General features: G+C 40.3%; 1 protein-coding gene across 2 annotated transcripts in view; it reads left to right on the top strand.

Moving 5' to 3' along the window:
* Window positions 1-11,986, top strand: part of LOC105029711 (regulator of microtubule dynamics protein 2) — a 70,986-nt gene extending 59,000 nt beyond the window's left edge. For both annotated transcript variants that reach the window (XM_010903213.4, XM_020047548.2), the window contains exons 6-11: window positions 3,186-3,261; window positions 4,191-4,268; window positions 4,965-5,063; window positions 10,846-10,899; window positions 11,029-11,109; window positions 11,219-11,986. In XM_010903213.4, coding sequence (XP_010901515.2) covers window positions 3,186-3,261; window positions 4,191-4,268; window positions 4,965-5,063; window positions 10,846-10,899; window positions 11,029-11,109; window positions 11,219-11,275 — 445 coding nt within the window. In that variant the 3' untranslated portion in view covers window positions 11,276-11,986. The remainder of the gene's footprint in view (window positions 1-3,185; window positions 3,262-4,190; window positions 4,269-4,964; window positions 5,064-10,845; window positions 10,900-11,028; window positions 11,110-11,218) is intronic.
* The last annotated feature ends 211 nt before the right edge of the window (window positions 11,987-12,197 follow it).

Consider the following 12,197-nt stretch of genomic DNA (forward strand, 5'->3'; position numbering starts at 1 on the left):
CATCTATAAGTCAGAAACAGATTTATGTGTCTAAAGTAAAGTGTAAGTAGGATAATTTTGGTCATAGAGACCACAACACACATTTGCCAATAAAATAAAATACAAATTGAAAAGGACAACTCTAGACCCCAAAACACCTTGATCATTGTGCACATCATGCTTCCAACATGTCAGACTGTAAAAACAGTTGCATTCTGTAGTTTGAAAGGCAGGTATGGCAATCACATCTTTTTTTTTTTTTAACTAAGCATTAGGGTGGAGGGTTTTTGACTTGAACATTAGACCATAAATATTATAAACTTGGCTAATTAATATTGTAAGCCTTGAGGCATATTTTACATAAGGTAGCCTAGTTACATTTACATTGCCATAATGTTGTTTCTCTGATGGTTCGGGGCAGAAACATTGCTGTCAGTCCGCAGGACTCTTTGGAGCTCACAACTGCATGGACCCACATCCCAAGACAAATATATTAGGCGGAGAATCGTGGCCAGAATCACTGAGGTACATGAGTCTCTCATAAATGAGCCTGTACCTTTGTTCCCTTGGCCATCACAGCTCTGCAGAGCAGTGTTCCTCCTCATTAATATATTTGATCATATTCATTGTCTTCTTTATTAATCACACTGTGCTTGTGTGTTTGCCTACTTATGTAAATATATACATTGGATATAAAAAACGTCTATACACCCCTGTGAAAATGTTTTTTGTGATGTAAAAGAATAAGACAAAGATAAATCATGTCAGAGCTTTTTCCACTTTTTCTTAGTTGCATTTCAGAGCAAAAGCCATGGTCCGCAGAGAGCTTCCAAAGCATCAGAGGGATCTCATTGTTGAAAGATATCAGTCAGGAGAAGGGTACAAAATAATTTCCAAAGCATTAGATATACCATGGAAAACAGTGAAGACGGTCATCATCAAGTGGAGAAAATATGGCACAACAGAGACATTCCCAAGAACTGGACGTCCCTCCAAAATTGATGAAAAGATGAGAAAACTGGTCTGGGAGGCTTCCAAGAGGCCTACAGCAACATTAAAGGAACTGCAGGAACTACTGGAAAGTAACCGGAACAGATGGCCCACTGATTTCTGCACAGTGCCAACTGTGCAAAGTTTGTCATAATGAAATAGAGTTGTCCTGTTTCAATACTGCCCACAGCTTCTGCCCCCAGCTGGCAGAACCCACTATATCAAGCACATGTTATTGGAAATAACAACAAACCAGTTATCATCCATCCACTCCCCCATGCTTTTTTCCAACCTGGTAGCTAGCCGGTTAGCTGTGCAAGACTTGCTGAAACTCATCAGCACGCATTAGAATGTTTTCATTGAAAACCAGTGGACTGAAAGATGCAGATAGCATCTCTGCTTAAGTGGAATCTTTTAGCATCTCAATAATTGAGCTCCAACCAGCGGTGGCGCTACAATTGTTTAAGAAAATAAACCGTCACAATTAAATAACTTGCTCATGAATGCTTTCAAAAGTATGGTATGTCTGTCACAAACTGTTGGTAGCATATAGGCCTGAAGTGCAACACAGAGAATATGGATGTTTGTACACAAAACCTACACATAATGAGGGTTTACATACAAAATTTAGCTGTTCTCCACGAAAGACTCCACAAAATGCACCGTGAGGCAAACAAAAAGTGATACTTTTTCTGTTAAAGACAGAAAATTATGAAAGGTTTGTTGATGAGACCATTTGCAATTTATGTAAATTGACAGTTCCCTACCACAGGGCCACCAGAAGAAACATGAGCTATCATCTTTGTTTGGTCAGTGTTCTGCTTTTTATTATTTTTTTAAGAATACATTATTTTAACTTTGTAATTTTAAGTGTGATATAATGCATTTGTTTTCAGTACTACAATGTTTAGGATTTCCAAGAGTTTGCACATTAATATTGTTATTATTCATTGTTTTTAACCAAACTCGGGCTCAAGCGAAACATGAGCCCTGCACCGTGAAACGCATCGAACTATGAGATAAATGAACCAGTCCCATCCCTACATGCAATTTTAATTGTAGTTTTCTCCTAATCAGTCCACAGAATATCATCATTGGCAGTTGGCACAACCCTCTAGAGTCGTAGGCTATGCATGTCTCATTTCATCTGATTAAAGCTGGCAAGAGAGGGGCTCCCTCTTTTTCATAGCCAGCCAAAACAGGCTTTTACAACATACCAGACAACACAGAGACAAACACAGACACACATGCATATCCGCATCTAACATCTGTATCACCCCCACCTCCATCCACCCTTTTTACAGTCAGATGACCTTTTCACCCCCTGATCCTATTGTTTCTTTGTGTCCCGTTGTGGTGTTTGACACTGAGTACCAGCAGGATTGGAATCCTTCTGATGAAAGAACCTTGATCACCTCATTCTTGTCCCCTCCAATCCCACAGCTACAGACTATTGTCTGTGGATCATAAAACAACCCATCTTCCACTCTCTGTTTTATTTAGTATTTTCCCAGTGTCCCCTACGTATTAGGGCTTAAAACATTGCCTCACTGTTTAAAAAGACAATAAAGAACAAGCTATATAGGAAACATACACTGTTAGTGTAAATACAGCGAACTAGTCCTAGAATAATATTGCATTATATCGTCCATAGTTGTATGAGTGTTTTAGGGTGGTCCAGCGGTCCATGTTGCTTCCTCCTGTGTACTGCTGTAGAGTTGGTTAGACTCCAGCTCAGTGCTTTTTCAGCAATAAAGCTGCTCTTCACGTTGTTGAATGAGGAGCTGGTCTGCTAGCTTCAGTGTAGTTGGAATCTCCTGGCTCATCATCTCTCAGGTCTGTGGGTTTTCACGCTAAAATCAGACAAATTCACAGAGCACAAAATTCACAAGAAAATGTCTAACTCAGGTTGGACTAAATGCTCAGTTTTTAGGGGAGACGCAGTTACGAGTTAAGGGAGATGCTAAAACATGATTGAATGTAGTAAAAATGTATTTGTGCATTTCTCCCATGAGACGGTAGCATAGGTAGAATTTTTCCCTTCATTGAGCTGTGTTTACGAAACCAATTAACTAAACTGAAGGGCCCTATTTGAAATTCTCTATACTTCTCTTCTTTGTCTTTATCTCTGTCTTTCTCCACTTTAAAAGGCATGACAGAACTATACACGTTGCCAAACCATCACGTCAAACAATTCTCTCTGTCTGTCTTTCTAGGTTTGCCATAATATGTGGGATCATGACGGAGTACGAGACTGTGCAAAACAGGATTAAAAATGGCTACATCTTCAAAGTAAGCGATTTTTGGAAAGCCAGCTCTACACCCAGAGCTATATCTTGATGTGGTTACCAATTCAAGTGTTTATTTTGTTTTAGCATTTGTAACCTACACCTGGCAGGGACTCCAATTAGAGGATTTTGTAATAATTTGAGGGGGGAACTAAGTTGATACTGGGGCAGCTACTTTTCAGGAACAGTAGCCTCTCAGTCAGCGTTGATTCCCAGCTGTGTCATAACGGTCCTCGCTGTCATCCAATCAGAAGTTGACGGCCACAGAATCCCCCCCTGTTCTATTTAGGTCAGGTGTCCTTTCAAATTAAATGTAAGAAGTTGTCCGGTAGTGTTGCCAGAGGGGCAGGTTTCCTGCCCAATTGGGCTATTTTAATTAAGCCAAAAATGGGCTTGGGCGGGTTGATTTACAGATAGGGTTGTATAGTAAATATAGCATTTTGGGCTGTTTTTTGTGGACCACGCGGGTGGTTCTGCGGTATACTGTAAATGAAACCCTGTTGTCCAGTGCACTCAGCCATGAACACAGCATATATACGCTGACTGCAATACAGGTGCTAGGCTCTTTGCATGTGGGCTATTCAGATCACGCTGCTCACGAACACCCAGCTGCATGGGTTGCATAACGGCGGAGACTGGGGCAACCGCACGTAGCATTTATCTCACCTGTCAGCTGCTTCCCAAACTCTGTTTACCTTCAATGCCCTGACAGGTGTGGGGGGAGGGGTTTACTGATTTGGAGTTTGAGCGGGTGGGGGTGATTGCATGACAAACAGGAGATGGGGACATCTGTGTGAGAGAGAGAGATTTGTAAAATAGTTGTGGGTAGGTGAGTACATACAGCAGGCCAAATCAGGTCAAAGTAAAAATGTATCGTGTAATAAATGAACATTGACGCTGTGTCCTTGCTGGTTTCTTCCACTGTGCTTTCAGGATCATCTGGACAAGGCCATCGAGCTGAAACCACAGGATCCTCTGTCGTACTACCTGCTGGGCCGCTGGTGCTATGCTGTATGTGACACACACAGTGACCCTAACTCAATCAATCAATCAATCAAAATGTATTTATAAAGCGCTTTTTACAACAGCAGTTGTCACAAAGTGCTTTACAGAGACACCCGGCCTTAAACCCCAAGGAGCAAACAACAGCAGTGAACCACATTGTGAAGAATATACTCCTTGAAAAGTAATCAATAGGTTATAGAACAACCGGTGCTCAGTGACGACACCCACATAGCCTTCTATGTGTTGCTAACTGGGTGAAGGATGTTTTTTCTTCCAGAAGAATTGAAAAAGACACCCTTGAGATGTTTCATAAATTCCATTCCTGTGGCTGGCCCTGAATTGTGCTCTTGTTAAACAATTATCCACTGTTTACACTAGGTGGCGGCTGCAATTTGAAAGAAGCCGTAATGATGCCACGGCAATGTTACACCTGCATTTACTTGTTATTAAGATTGATGGGCCCATTGCTATTGCTTTGCCTGGAATAAGAGTGAGTGCTTGAGTGTGTTCCTCTACATCCCCCATTTTGAGAGACAGAGCTTTGGCAACAATAGAGATGTATTTATTTTCAAATCGTTCCCTCTCCTGACTCACTATATTTAAAATGCTACATACCTTTGTTTTACACTGTAGCTTGAATGGTTTCATGCCGTATTGTTTAAATGTTAATCAGAAGAGGCTCTTTCCATCGGTTCTGTTCAGGTGGCTCAGTTGTCATGGATTGAGAGGAAAATCGCTGCAACATTGTTTGGAGAGCCTCCAAGTGCCACAATCCAAGATGCTCTGAAGAACTTCCTCAAGGTATTGTTGTTCTCCAAGTTTCTATAGATTTACAGTGCAGAATTGAAGTGTTTGATAGTATGTGTTGTTTTAAGTAGTGTATGGGAGTCATGGGGTTCTCATCTAAAAACTTGGGTTGTTTGAATTACAGAAAAAAATTACTTAATAAAAGAATCAAGCAGCGTTGTTCTTGTTTGGAACAATTGGTTGAATGGGTCTGACCAAACATAACAGCTTGCAAATCTAACAGCAAGGATTAGGAACTGCAGTGCTTAATTAAGTGACAAGAAGCAGGGCTTGGTATTTGCGAGAATCAGCAGCAAGATGACTGTTAGCCCTGATAACCCCTACAAGTCTGGTTGGTGATGACCCGTACAAGCCTTTCGGGATGACCCGTACAAGCCTTTCAGCACAAACCCTACAAGCCTGATGACACGTAGAAGCCTTTCAGCACGAACCCTACAAGCCTGATGACCCGAAGAAGCCTTTCGGCACAAACCCTACAAGCCCGATGACCCGTACAAGCCTTTCAGCACGAACCCTACAAGCCCGATGACCCGTAGAAGCGTTTTGGCACGAACCCTACAAGCCTGATGACCCATACAAGCCTTTCGGCCTGAACTCTACAAGCCTGATGACCCGTAGAAGCCTTTCGGCACGAACCCTACAAGCCTGATAATCCATTCAAGCCTTTTCGTTCATGCTCTACAAGCTCTTTGTGTGAGCTGCTGTTTTTTTCTTAGTTTTCTATACATACTCATTATTTTATCTTGCCAATCCATGGGGTTATTTCCAGATTGCTGTACATTCAAACTCAGAGAACTACTCCCTGTATTTGGCTCACGTACCATTAGATGCACTCTCTTCCCTGCTCGCTGTAACTCATGAAAATGAGTGGTGAACAGCAGCCTGTTTATTTTCTGTTGAGTCAGGATTTGCATCAAAGTTATTTCTGCACCTAGACATCAAGAACAAACCTGGGTCCTCTCTAGGTTTCTTCCTAAAATTCGACCTTCTTAGGGAGTTTTTCCTAGCCACTGAAATTCAACACTGCTGTTGTTTGCTCCTTGGGGTTTAAGGCCGGGTGTCTCTGTAAAGCACTTTGTGACAACTGCTGTTGTAAAAAGCGCTTTATAAATAAATTTTGATTGATTTGATTGATTGAGTATTTATAGATGCTTTAACTGTGTTTCTACATTTCACATGTTTATTTAGAGTGAAATAAAATTGCTTCTGGCCACGATTCTCTTGCTGCATGCCTCTTCCTCACGTCTGCTATCTCATCCATCAGTTTTGTTTCAGTGGTCTCTGTTGTAACTCGTTGTTCCTGGCTGCAAGTCCTCTTGTAAAGACTGTCTAGCTTCAGTAAAGCCTTCCTGCCGAGATATACAACTTGTGCCGCAACAGCCAAGAGTACAAAATCAGTGGCTACCCACAACCTAGTAGTCTTCTCCTTGTATAAAGGGACAGAATTAAAAGGTAGATTTCTTTTTTTTAAGCATTCTCGAGAGATAATCATTTGTAGCAACAAAGCTGTTGCTACAATTGCTCACGCAGAGAGTGGAGCAGATTCAGCTTAGGAATGTTAGCAGCTAATATCTTAAACACACTTCCACGAGCACCAGTATTTTGACCTTGCCTTGAGTTTTATTTATTTATGTATGAAAGGTATGAAAAGGGAATGTTGACCACCAAGCCAAAACATTTCTTTCCTGCATTGATCCTATTCTACTTTACCTAATTTGTTTGGCCTTTGCTATGTATGAATGGAGCAAAAATTATTTAGAGTAGATGCCCTCCTCACAGTAGATCGGTATTTACCCAATTAAATTGCTATGCTAGTAACATCTGCTAGCTCCACTTACTGTGGCCTGCTTGCCCTGTCAGCTAACTCCACTCACTGTAGCCTGCTAGCCCTACTGGCGCTTGCATGCTAAACCAGAGTTATTGAAGTAACTTTTACTTTAATCTTTTTGTGTACATTGTTACACAAAAATATCACTTAACTGCCCCCAGCATTAGTTTTTCTGCACATGATTTCAGTATTGGCTACAATTCGAGTTCCAGAATTTTATTATGACATCCCTATACATTTCATCCACAGCTGCACAAAAACAATACACTGCTTACTAGTCATGCATGTAATTTCTGATTTCGAATGGGTACAATTATATTAGCAAACTACTACCGGCAGTAATACTATTAAAATGTATACTTAATAATTGTTGACCGTAAAAAATTCTAAAGATTGCGGCGCAAAAGATGCTAACATGCTTCCCTTGTTGTATCAATAAAACATTTGCTAACCATGAGGCGTAGGTGGTGTGTAAATAATACATTTTTGTGATTATTCAGACACTCTCAAACGTTTGACTAATTATGAATTCCGATTCTCGCATATTTAGTAATGGACAAATACGATCAGTGAAAAGTCAGATTATTTTAAGCTTTTTTAGCTAGTTAATGTCTACACTCACCTAAAGGATTATTAGGAACACCTTCAATTTCTCATTAGTCCTGGTCAAGACAATCTCCTGAACTCCAAACTAAATGTCAGAATGGGAAAGAAAGGTGATTTAAGCAATTTTGAGCGTGGCATGGTTGTTGGTGCCAGATGGACCGGTCTGAGTATTTCACAATCTGCTCAGTTACTGGGATTTTCACGCACAACCATTTCTAGGGTTTACAAAGAATGGTGTGAAAAGGGAAAAACATCCAGTATGCGGCAGTCCTGTGGGCGAAAATGCCTTGTTGATGCTAGAGGTCAGAGGAGAATGGGCCGACTGATTCAAGCTGATAGAAGAGCAACTTTGACTGAAATAACCACTCGTTACAACCGAGGTATGCAGCAAAGCATTTGTGAAGCCATAACACGCACAACCTTGAGGCGGATGGGCTACAACAGCAGAAGACCCCACCGGGTACCACTCATCTCCACTACAAATAGGAAAAAGAGGCTACAATTTGCACGAGCTCACCAAAATTGGACAGTTGAAGACTGGAAGAATGTTGCCTGGTCTGATGAGTCTCGATTTCTGTTGAGACATTCAGATGGTAGAGTCAGAATTTGGCGTAAACAGAATGAGAACATGGATCCATCATGCCTTGTTACCACTGTGCAGGCTGGTGGTGGTGGTGTAATGGTGTGTGGGATGTTTTCTTGGCACACTTTAGGCCCCTTAGTGCCAATTGGGCATCGTTTAAATGCCACAGCCTACCTGAGCATTGTTTCTGACCATGTCCATCCCTTTATGACCACCATGTACCCATCCTCTGATGGCTACTTCCAGCAGGATAATGCACCATGTCACAAAGCTCGAATCATTTCAAATTGGTTTCTTGAACATGACAATGAGTTCACTGTACTGAAATGGCCTCCACAGTCACCAGATCTCAACCCAATAGAGCATCTTTGGGATGTGGTGGAACGGGAGCTTTGTGCCCTGGATGTGCATCCCACAAATCTCCATCAACTGCAAGATGCTATCCTAACAATATGGGCCAACATTTCTAAAGAATGCTTTCAGCACCTTGTTGAATCAATGCCACGTAGAATTAAGGCAGTTCTGAAGGCGAAAGGGGGTCAAACACAGTATTAGTATGGCTTTCCTAAAAATCCTTTAGGTGAGTGTATTTCGCAGTATTGAGTTTAGATCCTCGATTTGATCGTTTAGAGATTTATTTACTCTGTTGTTAATGAGCGAACTTGTAAGAATATCAAGGAATATATTGGTAGTCCGAGAATTTATAGTACGGCTTTTGAAACTCATTGTTTGCGGAGCAAGTGGATGTCTTGTTTTAACGGTAAATGTAATAAGACAGTGATCCGATAATCCATGAATCCCTAAAATTATTTAAGCCGGGCGCCCTGACTCTCACCCTTTACGTGGCTAGCCCACAAGAGGGGGAGGATTTAGGCTCCGGGACCCAGTCTCCGGCCGTGCACGGTTAACCCGCTAGGAAATGATTTCGAGACACCAGGTTAAATAAACAAGGACGAGCTCCCAAATTGTGATGGTAATTCCATTGATCAGAACTTTTAAAGGAGTAAGGACAGAGACAAAATTCTCTTGTACAATTAATAGTTTATTTGCAAATAGAGAGACACGTCCAACGCTTACAAACATAATCAACCGAGGAGTCTCTTAACTTAATACATGAACAGTCATCAGTACTTATAGTGGAATAGGGGTGTGGTAAGATGCTGCCCATCTTGTTGTCTCATAGGTTTTACCCAAAGGGTATCCTTCCTGCCATAATTTTTACTGTTGTGTTTACCTAAAGGGTCCAACTGACCTTACTTCCCCCCAAGGGCCACATTCCTAAGGAACAAAAGGACTGACACCCTTCTTGGTCTAGGCAGGAGAACAGATGGTCAAAGTACCTAGTGATGGTCTGAAATTATACAGAAGTGTGTCATAATCAAAGTCAAGATTTAAATACCAGGCAATAGAATGACAGACATTTCTCAAATGTACCTTAGCCCAAAATTTCCATAACAAGTTCCCTCAGTAAATATTGGGACAGTAAAGCCAATATTGCTATTCTTACTCTACCTATAAGGTATATTAATATACGATTAAAAGATGAATATGAGGCAGGCTGTCATCTCTTATTTCTGTCCATTTAAACACATTATGTTTTATCAACTGACAATAACTGCACTGTCAGAGTTCTATTCCACCATTTTATAATAGTAGTAATTTATTCAAATTCTATAGCTTTTCATATATAGAAAATAATCACAATGCCATTGAAAAAGCAAAATAAAATAAAACCGCTATGATAGATTAGGTCTTGACTAGAACTTACTGACAGAGGTGAAGGTTTTCAATAGTTATAATGACCATCAAGAAGAACATGGTTTGAGCAGTGTGAGGACAGTTGTGTTCAACGAGACAAGCAGGTCTTCCGAGGCAGGCAGGCATCACAGCCCACCCAGCTCTTGGTTTTACCAGCACCATGCCATCTCTGACATCCTCCAAAGATGCCTTTCTGCTTTGCACTCAGACCCCGTCCTCCTCGATGTTTGGCCATTTTCTGAAGGATTCCAAGTTGTTCCCCAAACTCATCACTAACAGAATTGTTCAATTCTCCCGAAACTATAAATAATTACTCCTGAGTAGATCTGAATGTGCTTCATTTCAGTCTTTTGTAGATCTCCAGATAGTATGTGAAACCTCAGTGCAGATTTTCAATACAAATATTCAAAAGAAAACAATCAACTAGCTCCAATGAGTTGACTGCAGAAAAGTAAAATGTCTATAAAGTTTTTTATTTTGAAAGAAAAAGTTATACAACTGAACACCATTTGATTAGCAACTCAAAAAAAAAAAGTTATTCAAGAAAAATTCACATAAAACATATAAATCAATAAAAAGCTAATTAAATAGCAGAGCAATCAGCCTAGGCTGCCATGAAGGCACCGTGGCTACCTGAACCTTTTTCACATTTTATGTGAGCATTGGGAGATATGGCTTCCACGTGTTTCTAACTGTGTTTCCTGTTGCATTGATTGTTCAAACAAAACAAAAAGAGCTGTAAATGGGTAGTCTCAGTCGTGCAGTTGGCATGGTGCATCACTTTGAGTCAACTCCTCTATGCCACCTCGAAAATTTGATGCGTTATTGTATAAAACAAACATCATGTTTTCCATTACCTCAGACCACTCCCACGTTTGTTTTTATTTTGTGGTTATGGCAAAAACGATTTGTTGTGAATGTGTTAGTCATGTCCAATCTAGATTTTACTCCAGAAAAATTTACAAATGCATTGTTTTCATTCTACTTTCATTATTTTACAGGTGGAGGAGATCCGCCCCAAGTACTCAAAATTAAATTATGTATTTTTAGCTAAGGTAAGCCTGAATGGTTAATATTGTTTTACATTTTACATTTATTGATTCATATGAATCCAGTAATCAACATACTGTTCATGTGCTCCATGATGAATGTGATGATGATGATAATTTTATTTGATTGGTCAGTGCTACAGAGACTTGGGACAGAAAGGTCAGGCCAGGAAGATGTGTGACGCTGCTTCTTCCATGGAAACTGTTTCCAAAGAAGTGGGTGCTGACTGTATTATAACTTGCTTGTTCTTGTCATAGTTTTCTCGCATTTATTATCGTTGTGGTCCTAATATAGGTCTTTTTCTCTTTCTTCTCGCTGTCCAAGGATGAGGAGGCCCAGAATGAGCTGGACTCCCTTGTCCCCACACTAAGTGTTTATTGAGGACATTGTGGAATGGAAGCCAATCCATGTCTTTCTTCATTACTGTTGGGACTGTACCTTCAATGGAAACACTGACAGTCTGAAATACCTGATCCACATAGGTACTTACTGAAATTGGAGATGAATGAATTGGCTGTGCCTTCTAGGCAAGAGTTTTCTTGAGAACAGCGTTTTCACATATCATAATGTCTTATGATAACAGATATCTTGGTGTTTTGACATCTGTTTACAAGGAGGCACAAATTGTATTCTTCATTTCTTATGTTTGATGTAAGTCAATCAGTGGTCTTGGTCCCGATGGGATATATCTTTTTCACCACCTCACATTGACACAGTTTTTGGGGACCTATAAAATAAATTGTGTAAATATTTTAATAATTGTACTAACCATGATGTCCTTTCCAAAAATTAGAATGATCTCCTGTATCAACCCATACTATATCAATGATTAATCTTGGTTAATTCCTTACCCCCTGGTGTAGTTTAGCTAGCCTAAAAGCTGCACCAGTGAAACTTTGTCATAAGAAACTTTTTAGTTTCCCAGCTTATAAATACCTGAAGGTGTTTTATGAAGGTGTTCCATAGGTGAGATTCTTCCCTTCTACCATTCATGTCCTCTTTTTGTTTTGTCTGGCTCAGTGCATTCAGGTGAAAATAACAACCACTTCAAACATGAGAGCAACCCAAATACAACTATCTCTTGTACTGTGACCTCCGAGTGACCTTTTGCCCTTTTCACCCTCCACAATTCTATTCATAACTACAGTAGCTCTCAAAAGTATTCACCCCCCTTGGACTTTCCCAATTTTATGTTACAACATGAAATTAATTCCATAAGTATTCACCCCCTTCAGTAAATTTTTGTCAGCAATTACAGCCATGAACCTATTTGTATAAGTCTCTATCAGATTTGCCCAACGGA

Source organism: Esox lucius, chromosome 6 (genome assembly GCF_011004845.1).
Source record: "Esox lucius isolate fEsoLuc1 chromosome 6, fEsoLuc1.pri, whole genome shotgun sequence".
NCBI lineage: Eukaryota > Metazoa > Chordata > Actinopteri > Esociformes > Esocidae > Esox > Esox lucius.